General features: G+C 51.6%; 1 protein-coding gene across 3 annotated transcripts in view; it reads left to right on the top strand.

Moving 5' to 3' along the window:
• Foxp4 (forkhead box P4) overlaps positions 1–2,815 on the top strand; it is a 35,301-nt gene extending 32,486 nt beyond the window's left edge. For all 3 annotated transcript variants that reach the window (XM_028766564.1, XM_028766565.1, XM_028766566.1), the window contains exons 14-16: positions 779–845; positions 1,274–1,443; positions 1,748–2,815. In XM_028766564.1, the coding sequence (XP_028622397.1) occupies positions 779–845; positions 1,274–1,443; positions 1,748–1,895 (385 nt within the window). In that variant the 3' untranslated portion in view covers positions 1,896–2,815. The remainder of the gene's footprint in view (positions 1–778; positions 846–1,273; positions 1,444–1,747) is intronic.
• Positions 2,816–16,135: the final 13,320 nt, after the last annotated feature.

Raw genomic sequence — 16,135 nt, forward strand, 5'->3', positions numbered from 1 at the left:
TCCATACAGTGTGTGTGTGTGTGTGTGTGTGTGTGTGTGTGTGTGTGTGTGTGTCTGCGAGCACTGAGCCCAGACCCCAGACCCCAGACCCTTGGCTTCCCCAGTGCCGCTGGCTTCTGGAACATGCATGGTATATGGTGTTCCTGTGGACAGGTCTGAACACACGGTTCATCTGCCTTAAGCTCAATAGTTCCAGAAAGTGGACGCCATGTATGAGGAAGTAACGTAAGCTACAGATCAGGCTTTGTCTGCCAAACTTCAGAAAACAGGCATGATGGTGCCTGTCCGTAATCCCAGTACTTGGCAGATAGAAGCTAGAGGATCAGAAGTTCTCTGTTGTTTTGTTTTATGAGACAGGGTTTCTCTGTGTAGCCCTGGTTGTCGTGAAACTCGTGCTGTAGACTAGGCTGTCCTTGAACTCAAGAGAGCTGTCTGCCTCTGCTTACTGAGTGCTGGGATTAAAGGCGTGCCCCTTGGGGTGGGGCTTAGAATATGAGGGAATGGTCAGAGGAAGTGCTGGCCATGCCCCGTGGAAGGGGAATTCTGGGAGTCCTGCTTCTGCTTCCCAGCTCTCAGCCCCAGGTAGTTCTAAGGTTGGAAGTCCCCGCTCTTTGCTGACTTGTGTGCTTTAAAAACAGAGCAGAGAGGTTAAAAAGGATCCAGCTACAGACTCCTTTAGTAGTGGGAAAGTGAAGTGCATCTTTTCATCCTAGCTCTGCCTAGCTCTGGGGAAGGTCATCTGTGGATGTGTGAGTTGAGACTGCCTTCTCTCCCGTAGGAGCCCCACTCTGGTGAAGAACATGATCTCCGGCCTCAGTTATGGGGCACTTAATGCCAGCTACCAGGTGATTGAGCCTACCTGCTCCCCTCTGCCTTGTCCCAGGCTTTGCCTAGCCTCCTCTCCCGGAGGAGGGGCTTAGGTGGGAAGAAGGGTAAAGACCACGCCCCACTCTTAGCCTCACCCACCACCCCCGACTCCCCCAGCGTGCATCTCTGATCTCAAGCCTGAGTTTGGGAAAGGGTGGGCATAGCACATACAGACTGGTACAGCCAACAGAGTCCCATCCCTCAGCCCCTCAGACTAGGGTTCTCTGTCCCCAGGTGGGAGTCGGGGACGGGAAAGCTGTGTAATGGTGTGAGGAGTTCTTGCTGGTGAGGGAGGGAGAGGGGGAGGGGGAGGGGTGGCTAAACTAGATCAGTTGCCTCTTGCATGAGGGCCTTGACAACGGGGAAGGGTCTTCAGCCACTGATAACCCCACCCTGTGCCCTCCAGGCTGCCCTGGCCGAGAGCAGCTTCCCTCTCATCAGCAGCCCCGGCATGCTGAACCCTGGCTCAGCCAGCAGCCTTCTGCCCCTCAGCCAGGATGACATGGGTGCCCCTGGGGAACCACTACCCAGCAATGGGAGCAGCAGCCCCCCTCGCCTCTCCCCTCCTCAGTACAGGTGAGCACATGCAAGCCCTTGGCTCATCCCTCCCATGTCTCTATTGGCTAGGACGGGTGATCTCGCCCATCTTCCTAGGACAGCTGTGGGGCCTCCCCACAATTCCGTCTACCCTCCCTCCATCTTCCTAGACTGTCTTCCTCCTCCCCTCCCCACCCCCACTTCTGCCTCTCTTCTTTTCTCTTTACACAGAGCCTGGGGAGAGATGGTGGGATCTTAGCAGGGCCCTGGGCTTCTGGATCAATTTGTGGGAGGAAGGGGAGGCTCTGGCAACCCCATACGCACATCATCATTTCCATCGCAGCCACCAGATACAAGTCAAAGAGGAGCCTGCGGAGGCAGAGGAAGACCGACGGCCGGGGCCTCCCCTGGGCGCCCCAAACCCCAGCACTGTGGGGCCTCCAGAAGACAGGGACCTGGAGGAGGACCTGGCAGGAGAGGACATGTCCTAAGGGCTGGGTGGGCAGGCAGGGAAGGCCAAGACCCTGCTGCTCAGTCTGGACCCCGGCCCACCCACCCCACTCTACAGCCCCTCCAACCTCAAGGCACTTCGGGGACTCAGACGGGGAGATCCGGGCCAGTAGCTCCCCGTGCCACCCGACTGACAGACACCTGGGAGCAGGCACATTCCTGCCCCCCCCAGAGAATACAGAACCCTTGGACTGGGACCCGTAGAGGACATGGAGGGCCCAGACCCTCTCAGCCCCTCCCTGTACTCCCAACCACCACCAGCAGCAGCAACAGGGCTCCCCGTCCCCACCAGCGCTCCCCTCCAGGGCCCCTTAGCACAGGGGAGACCCGCAGGCGGGGCTGAGCCACCCCCAGAAACCCTACCTTCATCCCCTCTGCCCCGTCTGTGGCAGAGGTTTCTGGCCAGAGGACCCTTCCTGGTTTTATCTTCCCTCACCTTCTTTTCCCAACTGTGAAAATTAGTTCTCCAGACCCAGCTTCCCGTTCAATGGGGCAAGCAGGATGGGGGTACACCTGCAGACCAACCCCTCAGCTGCTGGGGTGGAGCAAGTTGTGCCCTGCCCTTCCCCCCACCCAACCCCCCCCCCACCGCCGACCTGAGACAGGACCCAGACTAAGCAGGCCTCCACCCCACCCTGTTTGCTGGGTACTCTTTTGGCACCCCGACTCGAGGAAGCACTGAGGGACCCCCGTGCTGGGCACCGTCAGAGCTGTGTGCATAGGTGGTCTCTGTGCCCTGAGCATCAGTGCACGGAGAAAGCCAGGCTGGAATCACCCTCACCCCCAGCCTACTGGTCCCCGAAATGGGATCCTCTCACCCCCCCAACACCGCTTCCTGTCCCCTCCCCCCAGTTAAACGGATGACCAAAGACCTTTCTTATGCCGGAAGCAAAAACCAAAACTTTTTGTTGACTTTTTCTTTTGCCGCCTCCCGAGCACCCTGCCCTCCCAACCCTGTCCCCCTGGCCCCAGGCCGGAAGCCTTCCCTTCACTTAAGTTATTGTTTTAAACCAAAGTTTACAGTGTCTGTTGGTGGCAAGACCCCTCCTCCCCTCCCCTCCCACAAGGGTCCAGGGGTCCTACCCACTTCCCCCTCTGCTCTAACCTTGCCTACGGAGACAGGAGAGGGCAGAATTCTGCCCCCAACCCCGTGCTGCTTTCTGGGGCTTCTCAGATGCCTCCATAGGACCAAGTCCCCATCATGCCGAGAGTGTGGATTCTAGCAGCAGAGCTGGAAAGGATGAGATTCCACAGACCCCCTATGGGGGACCCACAACCCAAGGCCACGGACTGGGTGAAAGGGATGCCCAGAACACCCTGACCAGGCCCCTTCCCTGAGAAAGACTTCTTGGATATTTCCCAAGAGAACCCCCACATTCACCACTAACCCCCATCCCTACCCCACACACAAGCTGCCCTCCTGAGAGGCAAGGGCCCCCCCCGCCTTACCTCCCTGTATCCCCACCTGTGTTCCGTTTGACCAGCACAGAAATATTAAAGTCCTCTATTTACCGGGCCCTGTGTGTGTCACCAAGGTGAGAAAGGAGAGGGCCCTTGGAGCCAGATGCCAGTCCATATTAATTTGCAGGTGCTTGGGAAGCTGGTGGGAATGGGGGATGGGGCGCAGGAAGAGAAGTAGCAAACTTAAGTGCTATCTCCCCGCAAGCTGCTGGGACTTTCCCGTGACTGCGGCTGTGGCACAGAAGGCCTGCTGACCTCTGCTCTCTTCGTTGGCTTCTAACCTTGGCTCACTGACCGCTTTCCCCAGCCTGTGCTCTTCCACGCCTCCACCTGGCCCTCTGTACACTCGGCAAGAGTAGTCTGAGATGATCTCCTTGTGTCTGTCCATCCACTCCTACACACACGCGCGCGCGCACACACACACCACACACACACACACACACACACCGTCTGGAGAGGAACCGACTCCACCTGGAGACCAGCAGCCAGACATGGTGCGCATGCGCGCTCGCACACACTGCCGCCCTGACAGGCAGCGCTGCTGCCGCCCTGATCGGCCCTCCCTGCCCTCCAAACGGCAGTGTGGTGTCTGCTTACTCTGGACAGCCCTGCAGTGCGGTCTAACCTGACATGACCTCCTAACACCTTTGCTCTCCTTTCCCCTCTGCCAGCCCCACGAAGGCCCCAGGAGAACCCAGGGATGTGACCTGCCAGGCACCTAACTCCCTTACCCTAACCCTGCAAAAAAAAAAAAAAAAAAAAGAGGGATCTGTTCTGATAGCAATTCCCAGGGGCAGATGCCATCCTTTCCCCTAACTCCCAACTTTGTACTCAGGATAGTTCTCCTGGCAGTCTAACTTCAGTTTCTCCTGCTTCAACTTGAATCCTAGCGGGTTTTGGTTTTGTCTTTCCATCCCTCCATAGAATGATGGAAATGTTTAATCAGAAATATTAGACTATGCTGAGAAGAAGGCTGAAGCTCTACTTTGGATGTTGATGACAACTGTCCCTACAGGATATGACGAAGGAAGTTGCTAGGGTCATTGAGCTTAAGTCTTCTGTTTTTGTTTCTGAATCAGGATCTTCCTATACAGCCCTGGCTGTCCTGGGACTTAGCATGGAGACTGGGCTGGGCTCAGACTCAGGGGAGCAGCCTGCCTCTGCCTCCCCAGTGCTAAGATTACAGATGTCTGCCACCATGCACCACCAGTCTAGGTTACTTTCCCACCAGGAAGTTCTCCATGCAGTCTAGCTTCTATCCTTCCTACTGTTTTGTTTTTTTTGTTTACAGGGTCTGGTTATTTTATTTATTTTTTAAAGGTTATTTTACCTGTATGAATTTCTTGCCTGTATGTAAGTGCATTATGTAAGTGCCTGGTGTTGCAGAGGCCAAAGAAGGGTATCACATCCCCTGGAACTGGAGTTAGAGATGGTTAGTGGGCCACCATGTGTGTGCTGGGGACCAAACTCCAGCCCCCGGCAAGAGTAGCAAGTGCTGAGCCTTTTCCCCCAGCCTGTGTCCCTCCCCCAACCCCTTTGCCTGAGTCCTGGCTGCGGCCAGCACTTGGTCCTGGTTTTTGCATTTCAGCCCAGCGGGAGAAGCTCTGGAACCTGACTCCCGCGCTGCACACCCCGGGCGGCCTCCCTCCAGAGCTCACCCCTCTGTCCCAGGGCCTGTTGCCCGCGGCCGGCAGAGGGCGCTTCAAAGAAAGCGGACCTGCATCGCGGGCCACTGCATGCTCCAAGAGGGTGGAGCTAAGTCCTTTGCGAACCCCTCCCCTCACCCAGGATTCCTTTTGCTGTTGGTTGGGGCTTTCTAGATTGTTCCAACATGTGGCTTATGAGACATTCTACAGAAAATCGGAAGGAAGGAGGAAGACTGTGGGGACCCAAAGACAGAGACCGGCCCACCTGCTCACTCCCGTCACAAGGAGGGATGAAACCAGGTCTAACAGTATCAATATTTAGCCTGGTGTGGTGGCCCATACCTGAGATCTCAGCACGTGAGAGGCAGGAGGATCAGGAGTCTTAGGGCATTCTGATTTATACAGGTCTAGGCCAGACAGACTGGGTTACACGAGACCCTGTCTTTAAAATAACCCTAAAAAAAAAAAATGTATTAACATTTAATGAGACTTTTCTGTGTGCTAGATGCTTCTAGAAGCTTTGCGTTTCATTCCCCCACAGCTCTGGGTTAGATACTGTATCATCATCTCTCAGATAAGGAAACTGAGGCATGGTCTAATTGTTCAGAAGACACGGTGGCTTGTACCTGTAGTCCCAGCATTCAGGAAGCTGAGCAGGAAGATCAGCTTTGAGTTCAAAGCCACCCTGGGCTACAGAGTGGGAAGGGGGCTAAATTTGCCCCCTGGGGGATAAAGAGAGATACTTGGTACCTGCCTTGGAGATGCTCAACGGGAAACTGAGGTTCAGAAAGCCTCAGAGGCGATTTATACAGTGGCTTTCTGAACCCCCCCACCCCTCCCACCCCCCCACCTCTCCCACCCCCCCAACCCCCGCTGATATCCTTCCCTAAGCAGAATGAGGTAAAGAAGGGTTTGCAGCCGAGCAAGGCTGAACCGCCCTGAGGAAATATTCACACTGGGCCTTCTGCAGTGCCTCCGGGCAAGGCAGACAAAGAGAGCTTTGTCCAGAGTAGGAGCTGAATTGGTTTACACCACAGGTCGCAGAGAAGTCCCACCACTTGGGCCTGGCCCCCTCTCCTTGCGCCTCCAGATCAAAAGTTTAGAAAACAGGGCTGAGGTGGCTCCTGGGATACGGACACTTGCGGCCTGATGACCCGAGTTCAATCCCCAGAATCCCTCACGGTGGAAGAAGGGTCTGCCCACCTCATAAAATAAATAAACGATGTAAAAACAAAGTTTAGAAAGACAGCCTGTCCCTGTGCCCGCCTGGCCTGAAAGGTCCATTATCCTAGTGGGAGGGTCCAGGAAGGCATGGGTCTAGCTAGCTGGCAGTGTCAAGGTGAAATGGGTGTGTCCTTGCACCAGCCCCACCCCCACCCCCTGGGACCTGGATTGACCCCACGTTGTGCCAGGCCACCACCTGCTCCCTGCTCTGGTGGGCAGGACAATGACAAAGGTATCTGTCAGGGGACAGTTTCTTTTATGGCCCAGAAATAGGTGGAGATGGGAAAGGTTCATGCATTTCAGGGCAATGAGTTGGGTATTGCTAAGTGTTGGGTCAACAGATGGGGGAACCATCTGGTGTGCTGTCGGGTGTGCTGTTGTGGAATAGTCTGCAGCAAAGAAAAAGAACAGGCAAGAGGTTCCAGCAGCAAGACCAGTGTAAGAGAAGTGGTGATGAGGATGGTGATGGTGGTGGTGGTGGTGGTGGTGGTGGTGGTGGTGGTGGTGGTGGTGGTGGAAGACATAGAGAGTTCTTACATATATAATATGTTTGAAACCATGTGTGGCAATGTTCTATCAGGTGTATGTATATACACATGTAACAGAGATTTAATGAACGTAACAGGAATGCTTAGCCCTCAGAATCTGGTCGTCTTCTGGGGAAGAGGGATGTAAGAGGGAAACCCCCTCAGGGGTTTCTGATATGCTACTGACATCGAGTTTGAGCTGGGCAGAGAGAGCGTGGGTCATTCCGTTACCCGGTGTTGGAATGTTTCATTTTAGAGCATAAGAAGACGGAGGCAGGAGGATGGAAAGTTCCAGGCCAGGTTGGGCTGGTCTCAACATGCTTGGCCCTGTCTCAAAACATAAATAAATCCAAGTAAGAGAAAGAAGGGCTGGAGTCAGGGAGATGGCTCGCCGTAGGTAAAGCTCCTTAGGGGAACCCGAGGTCAAGCGCTGGGGCCAGCATGGTGGAAGGAGAGAAGTGACTCCCGAAAGTTGTTCCCCAGCCTCCGCATGCTTCCACAGCCCATGTGTGCACTGCACGCACACAGTAAGTAAATAAATACGGGCGGTAACGATTTCAAAAGAAGAGCCTCGCTGGACTGGTGGATATAGCAAACACCTGAGTCTTAAGGGCTAAAACGGGAGAATCCAGGAATTTAAGGCCAGCCTTGGCTATATAGCAAATCCAAGGCTAGCCTGGAGGAAGAAGAGGGGCAAGGAGAAGCAGCCAGACATGGTGGTATATGCCTGTAGTCAGAGCACTCAGGAGGCTGAGGAAGGGAGCCTTAAGAACTCAGAGACAGTTTGGGCTACAAGTAGACAGATAGCTTATCTCCAAGACAGTCCACAGGTGGTGGCAAGATGGCTCAGCAGGTAGAGACACTAGCTGTCAAGATCCAAGTTCAAGCCCCAGGACCCACATGGTCAAAAGAGAGAGTCGACTCCCACAGGTTGTTCTCTGACCTCTACGTGTGTATAATGGTATGCACCTCCCCCAGTAAATAAATAAATCGTGAGAGATTTCACCCAAGCCTAGGGTAAAGCTCACTGGTTGTATTGATGCCTTGAGGGGTCTGTTTTCTGTGGAGGAGGAGAAGGAGGAAGAGGAAGAGGAGGAAGAAGAGGAGGAAGAGGGGATTATTCCAAGGTGTGAGGCCTATGTCCCAGGAAAAATCCTTACCCACTCAACTCAGGCCAGAACAGAGCAGATTAAATCGCATCTAAGTTTGAAGACGCTAGAACGCCGTGCCAGGCGGGTGGATACATGAACTTTAGTGAAGAAGCACATCTGGACTTCAGTGACGCACATCTGGACATGGAGCAAGAGGCGTGGTCATGAAGAAAACCTAAGATAAAGGTGGAGAGTCTCAAAAGACAAAACAGACCCAGGAGAAAGGGCTAGCCCAGGCAAAGACAGACCCAGGAGAGAGGGCTAGCCCAGGCCAAGGCAGACCCAGGAGAGAGGGCTAGCCCAGGCCAAGGCAGACTCAGGAGAGAGGGCTAGCCCAGGCCAAAGCAGGGACCCATAGAGGCAGAGGCCTGAGAACACACCCTAAGACAGAACCATTCCCAGAAGGACTATGCCAGAAGGCACTCAGCTGGGGAGCAAGTGTGGGGGGTGGGGGGTGGGAGGGATTCCAGAGATTTTAAAGAGGAGAGACCAGACTCTCAGATGATGCAGGAAGGGGTCGTGGCCTTGGACCGAGAGGTCCCAGTACAACCCTCAGCTAGGATGGCTTCACTGCATTTTAAGATGAACAGAAAAAAGAACAGGAGTCTGAGCTTGCACAGGCTAGACCTCCGTCTTGTCTGGACCATCTCTTTACCCCTCTCTCCTCCAACCCTGCCCCGACACACACACACACACACACACACACACACACACACACACACACACCAAGGGAACAGCTCAAATGCTCAGGAAGAGGGATGGGATCCTGCAGGTGTCTGGAAGCCATCACCTGGCTGGAAGGAAAGAGAGAGGGAATCTCTTCCACCAAGCAAGGCTGGAGCCTAATGGGTGCCCTGGATAAGGTTTGACAGTTGGGGCTCCCTTGGGCACCAAGGCAGTAACAAGCAAGTGTCAGGGGAGGAGAGCTCAGTACACCAGGTTCCTAAGTCCTCCCCTCCTGGGACCTGGCTACCTACCTCACCTCCTTCCTACATCCCCTACCCCACCCCCACGGCTGCCAGTTCACTCATACACACTTCTAAGAGAAGCCTGCTCTCACTGGGAGGCCCCCCCTAAGAGTGGCCATTCTGATCCTGAGTTGCCACAGGAAGCCTGATTTTGCTTCTGCCTCAGAGAGGACCCTAAGCTGACTCATGGGTCTTTCTCTACCTCAGAGCCAGGTTATCAGTGTTAACTGAGCCTCTTTCCTCTTTCTTTACACTCAGAATGTTGACAAACACCTCATTGGGGGGGGGGTGTCACAGAACAGATGGTAAAACGACCACCAGTGTGTAATGAAGTAAACTATTAAGTCAAAAGTTAGCATTCAGCTGGGGCTGGGGTGATGGCTCAGTCGGTAAAGAGCTTGCTGTATAAGCCTGAAGACCTGAGTTCAAGCCCCAGAACCCTTGTTATAAGGGGGAGGGGGAGCAGGCATAATGCATACTTGGCACCCCAGCATTGGAGAGACGGGGACAGAAAAATCCTGCTTGCTGGGGCTCGAAGATCATCCAGTACCTACTCAGGAAAGCCCAGGCTAGAAACATAACCTTATCTAAAGAACTAAGTGGATAGCTTCTGAGGAATAACCGCTGACACGCGTGTGCACACGCACACATGAAAAACTTAAGACTTTCCAAAGAACCTCCTCCAGCTAACCAGCTGGCCCACAGGAGGCAGAGGCAAACTGATCACTGTGTGTTCTGGGCCAGCCTAGTCTACATAGCGGCATCCTCCTTCTCCATCCCCGCCAAAGGAAAGAACTTATTCCAGTCCCTTCTGCTCTACGCACCTTTCCATGGGGAGAGAGTCCTTCCTGACACGCCCAAGTGCCTTAATTATTTAAGAAGACGCCAATAAAGAGCGTTATTAATACATGACAGTGAAGGCAGCTTCAGAGAAGGAAGAGAGAGATTAAATAATGAAACGGAATGGGCCAGTCACTCACACATTCAAAATTGATGTAGGCTGTCCTCCATACTAGACCCTGATGGGGTCTTAGAATACAGAATGTGTTAGACAGTCTCTGTCCTCAAAGAACCGGGAGCCAGATGATAAGCAGAAGCAGGAGGAAGGGGGACTTAGGAAAGGCTCTGTCTGGGTGACTCCTCTGGGAGTGATGGGAACCGGCTAGGCAGAAGGAAGCACAGAGCACTGGGAAGAACGGATGGGCCATGTGAGAGTGGGGGAGGCTTCAACCTGGAGCAAAGTCAGATGGAGGAAGCTGCTGCTCTCCTCAGAAACTTGGACTCTCGCTCTGGACAGCACCAACCATGTTTAAGCAAAGGCCTGGGGATGTAGCTCACTTTATGTGTGGCGACTGGGACAGTTCCTCCCCAACTCTGATTTTTTATTATTGATGTTGTCATTGCTGGTGTTCGTGTGTGAGTGTGTGTGTGTGTGCACGTGTGGGGATCAGACACTCCCACCTTAGAGGTAGGCTCTCTTGTTTCTGCCACTGTACATTTATGCTTGCCCAGCTCTCTGGCCCTCGGGCTTCCAGGCATTGCTCCAGGCTCCACCTCCCTCTGCAGCAGGAGTGCTGGGATGACGGGTGCTCATCGCAGCATCTGGCTCTCCGTGTGCTGCAGAGATCCGACTCAGGTCTTCACACTGCACCTCGAGAGCTCTTACCTGCTAAGCCTAATGTTTCGTTGTTGTCTGTGTTTTGTTGTCTGTTAGTTTTGGTTCTGGCCAACTTGGCTCTGAGGATAACCTTGAACTCCTGGTCTTGCTGCTCCTGCCTCCCGGGGACAGAGGATATAGACATAAACCACATTTGGCTCTTCCTCTTCTAGCTCTGTTCTTGCTTTTTTGTGGCCGTTGTTGTTTGTTTTGTTTGCAGACAGGGTCTCACTATGTAGTCCTGGTTGGCCTAGAGCTCACTATATATATATAGACCAGGCTAGCCTTGAACTCACAACGATCCACCTGCCTCTGCCTTTCCTAGCCCAAGCGCTGAAATTAAAGGCATGCATCACTGTGCCTGTTTTGTTTGTTTAATTTTTATTTTAAGTGTCTGCCTCGACATTGCATGCATGCAGTGCCTGAGGAGGCCACAAGAGGGCATAGGATCCCAGGGCCTGGAGCTACAGGTAGCTAAGAGCAGTTATGTGGCTGCTGGGAATCAAACCCCGGCCCTCTGGGAGAGCAGCCAATGTTCTTAATCACTAAGCCATCTCTCTAGCTGGAGTCTTCAAAGGAAAAAAATGTTTATTTTATTTTGCAGTTATGAGTATGTGTATTGGGGGTGTTGTGTGCACGTAAGTGCAGGTGTTGAGGCCAGAGGCCTGGAATGTCCTGAAACTGGAGTTACAGGCAGTTTGAAGCTACCTGAGGTGGGTACTGCGAGTTGAATGTGGACCCCCTGAAAGAGCAGTACATGCTCTGAACCCCTGAGCCAGCTCTCCAGCCGCTCTCTTCTTCTTCTTAAACTGACTTGTCAGGGACGCTGAGGTGGAAGGCATTGTGAGTTTGAGGCCAACCTGGGCTACATAATGAGACCCTGCCTGAAAATACAAAACAACAAAAGCTAAACACTGAACCAAAGAAAAGTAAAACCAGACAGACATTTTCATTTTGCAGATCAGCTGCGAGGATGAAGCCTTTCATTCCTGCCCTGCTGAGAGAAGACAGGTCTGGATGGCAGCTGTGAACAGAGAGGAAGGGAGTGGGAGGGAGCCATGAGGAAGGAGAAAGGGGTGACCTTGTTCCACAAATAGGAGGCAAGGAAAACAAAGATACAAAAGGGACCCTATGGTTTTAAAGCTTGGGTAACAGCTGCGGAAACCAGGGGCAGGACCAAGGGTATGGGGGAAGGAGCTTATTTTGTGGTGGAAGATGAAAGAGAGGCTCCAAGTCCCGTAAAATTTGAGGTGACAACAGAAAACCCAATTGGAGCAACTTCTAATTAAAGATGGAGGATGGACGGACGGAGTTCATGCCCTTCCTCTCCTGCCTCCTGAAGCCGGAGACGCCACGGGAGGCATTGTTTTATTTTAAGGAATAGACTCCAGAAGATGAACACAAGACAGGACAGCAGGCTGGGGAAGTGGAAGGGAGGGTGGCTGAGGCAGCCACAGAGAAGCACGAAGGAGGAGAGCCCAGATACGGCTGTCTCTTCATGAGGACACAGAGGTGCTTCAGCTCACACCCACCTGTGAACACACTCAGCTCACTCCCACCTTCACACACACTCAGCTCACACCCACCTGCACACACACACACTCAACTTACTCCCACCCACGCACACACACAGCTCACTCCCATCCATGCACACACACACTCAGCTCACACTCACCTGCACACACACACTCAGCTCACTCCCACATGTGCACACACATACTCAGCTCACACTCACCTGTGCGCACACACACTGAGCTCACACTCACCTGCACACACACTCAGCTCACTCCCACCCGAGCACACACAAGCACATACACTCACACACACAGCTCATGCCCACCTGCACACACATCCACATACACTCACACCCTCACACACGCATACGTACACTCACAGAAACATACACATAAGTAAACCTGAAATAAACTTTTTCGAGATAGGGTTTCTCTGAATACCTCTGGCTGTCCTGGAAAGTCTGTGTAGACCAGGCTGGCCTTGAACTCACAGAGATCCAACTAAACTCTGCTTCCCAAGTGCTGGAATTAAAGGTGTGTCACTATGCTTGAGTAAATCACTGCTTAATCTTTTCACTTTTTTTTTTTTTTTTTTTGACAAGGTCTCACTATCCAGCCCTGGCCTCAAACTCACAGAGATCCACCGGCCTCTGCTTCTGAGTGCTAGAATTAAAGGTGTGCACTACCATGCCTGGCCTAAAATAATCATTTATTCTCAGATACCATGCTATATCCATAAAATACAGGTCACATGATATACACATGAGCATTCCTAGAACAAAATGAAGTCTTAGGAATTAAAAATTTAATAGCAGAAATGAAAACAAAAGCCAAGAAGAATGGAAGTTAAAGACAGGATCTGGCCAGGCGTGGTGGTACAAACCTATAGTCTCAGCATTGAGAAGGCTGAGATAGGAGGGCCAGCCTGGGCTATATAGCAAGATCATGTCCTTAAAAAAAATAATGCCAGGAGTCAGGCATACTGGTACATTCCTTTAATCTCAGCACTCAAGAAGCAGAGGCAGGCAGATCTCTATGAGTATAAGTTCGAGGCCAGCTTGGTCTACAAAGTGAGTTCCAGGATAGCCAGGGATACACAAACAGAAAAACCCTGTCTCAAAAACAAAGCAAAACAAAAAAAAATAGGTCCAGGGATGCAGCTCAATCAATACAGTCTTTGCCTAGGATGCACAGGCCCTAGACTCAGTGTCTGATACTGCATAAGCCAGCCACAGTTTTCATGCCAGTGCCTGGGAGGTAGAGTGAGGCAGGAGGATTGGATTAGGAGCTCAAGAACAACTTCTGCTAACCAGAGAATTTGAGGCCAGTCTGGGAGATAAGAGACACTATCTCAAAACAAAATAGGGGCTGGAGAGAGAGATGGCTCAATGGTTAAGAACACATTGCACACTTCCACTGAACCTAAGTTCACTTCCCAGCACCCACTCAGTGGCTCAGGACCATCTGTAAGTCCAGTTCTATGAGGAAATCCAGCGCCCCCTTCTGGCCTTCATCAGCATTGCACACATGAAGTGCACATACATGTGTGTAGACAAACACTCATATAATAGAATAGGAATAAATAAATCTGTAAAGTAAGTAAATATTTAAAAGCTGGAGATAAATTAGTAGTTATTATTTATTAAAGTATAATAATTAATGATAAAGTAAGGACCATATTAAAAGTAACACACACACACACCGACCATAAAAGAAAACAGAAAAGAGCTGGTCGGTGGTGGCGCACACCTTTAATCCCAGCACTTGGGAGGCAGAGGCAGGCGGATTTCTGAGTTCAAGAGTTCGAGGCTAGCCTGGTCTACAGAGTGAGTTCCAGGACAGCCAGGGCTACACAGAGAAACCCTGTCTCGAAAAAGCAAAAAAAAAAAACAAAACAAAAAAAACAGAAAAGACACTGGAACCCAGATACCTGTAGAACCAGTTACTAGGGAGGCCAAGGCAGGAGGCATACCGCAGCCCAGTTCTTCAAGGCCAGCCCAAGCAACATTGAAGACTTCTCGAAAGAGACAGGTAGGGGTTAGTTAGAGAGGGAACAGGGGAGAAAAATTGAGCAATTCAAGAGTTTTCCAACTTGAATTTCCAAGCTGTGTAAGCCAAAGATCAAGTATAAACTTATTCCCCAGAGCACAAGCACAGAGTTTCAGAACACCGGCAGAAAGAGTGGATCTCACGGACTCACAGAGAGAAGGCAGAGACACATCAAAACCAGAGACTCAAAGTAGCGCTTGATTGTTCAACCACCCCATTAAACAAACAAACAAAAAAAAAGAGCGTTGCCTTTGACATTCTAAGGGGGAATTATCCCCAACCTGAAATACACCCTGCCTGACTATTAATTAAGCACAAGGGGGAACTGTGGGGACATGCAAATTTCCCATACAGAACTTCTGTTCACTGTTACTTACAGCCACGGAGTGGATCTGTGGCTCCCCCACACAAGACAAGGAAAGCCCAGGGTCAACCTAAGAAAGAGATATGGAGACACTGAGCCAGGAACAGAGCAAGTCAGACTAGAGAATTCCGAGGCTCCTGACAAGTGTTCTTTCTTCCAGAAGGTCCAGCCTGACATTTTGGAGTCTAACCTTGGAATGTGTTGTAACAGTGTCTACCCGGCAGGTTTAGGGGTCAAATCATTAATACATACAAAGAAGACAGGGACAGAAGAGGAGGTGGGAGTCCAAAGACAGGGAAATGTCTAAAGGAAAACCATAGCAATAGAGGATCTGTTTGTACAGAACACTTATCTGTGATTATGGCAGCGCCAACCCTGGGTAACCAGGGACTGTCTCACCCTGGAGACAGGAGATGGGCTCTGAGCCTGGTCACCACGTGGAGAGTGGATGAGAAATTTTAATCTGTGTTTTTCAGAGAAAGACTGATAGCTAAAGGGGAGGATAAAGAAGCTCAGAGTCTCTTTGGGAGGAATTTTAAACTCTGTGTGTGTGTGGGGGGGTGAGTGTGTGTTTATGAGTGTGTGTTTTTATGAGTATAAGTGTGTGTGTTTGTGTGTGTCTGTGTGTGATGTTTGTGTTTATATGTTTTTATGTACGAGTATGAGTATATGTTTGTATGTACTGTGTGTTTGTGTGTGAGTGTGTGTATGTTTGTGTTTGTATGTGCATGGATGTTTGTGTATGTGTAGTGTGAGTGTGTGTGCTTGTGTGTGTAGTATGAGTGTGTGTGTTTTGTGTGTGTGTGTGATTTGAGTGTGTTTGTGTGTGTGGTTGTATGTGTATGTGTGTTTGTGTGTGTATGTTTGTGTGTGTGTCAAGGATCAAGACCACACAGACATGGACCAGGTTCCATTCGCCATGTCGGCCCAGCACCCAGCCCAGGCAGGACCTGCCCGACAGCAGGCCCTCAATTACATGATTATGGGGTGAGTCACTGGAAGTTCCAGAGGGCAGACAGCTTTTGCTTTGCCGTATCACTGATGGATTAGGAAACTGAGGCCTATGAAGAAATGAGCAGGAACTTCAAGATTCAGACTCCTGATTCTCTGTCTAGAGCTCTGTGGCAGGCAGACAATGCCTGTAAGATCCATACAGGTGATAGTTACACAGGAAAACAGCCATCTTCTTTATCTATTCTTTATTTATTGTCACACACACACACATGCACACACGCACACCCACACCCACTCCTTTCTCCCTGTAGGAGCTTTATGTGGATCCTGAGGATTTGAACTCACATCTTCATGCTTGCACACCAAGCACTTTACCCACTGAAGCATCTCCCCCCGCCCCCAGAGGGAGGAGCTTTCCAAAGAGAACAAAAGAGAGAGAAAGAAGACAGGCATGGCCAGATGGAACTGGGGGAGGGGGGAGGGGGAGGAGTGTTCACCTAGCACACTGCCTGTCCTGCTTCCAACCTCAGCATGCAAAGGGAGGGGTGGGGGAGGAGGAAGAGGAGGGAGGGGAAGAGGAGGAGCAAGAGGAAAAAGAGCAATAGGAGGAGGAGGAGGTAGAGAAGAAGGAGGAAGAGGAGGAGGAGGAGGAGGAGGAAGAGAAGGAGAAGGAGAAGGAGAAGGAGAAGGAGAAGGAGAAGGAGAA

Source organism: Grammomys surdaster, unplaced genomic scaffold, assembly GCF_004785775.1.
Source record: "Grammomys surdaster isolate TR1022 unplaced genomic scaffold, NIH_TR_1.0 169, whole genome shotgun sequence".
Classification (NCBI taxonomy): domain Eukaryota; kingdom Metazoa; phylum Chordata; class Mammalia; order Rodentia; family Muridae; genus Grammomys; species Grammomys surdaster.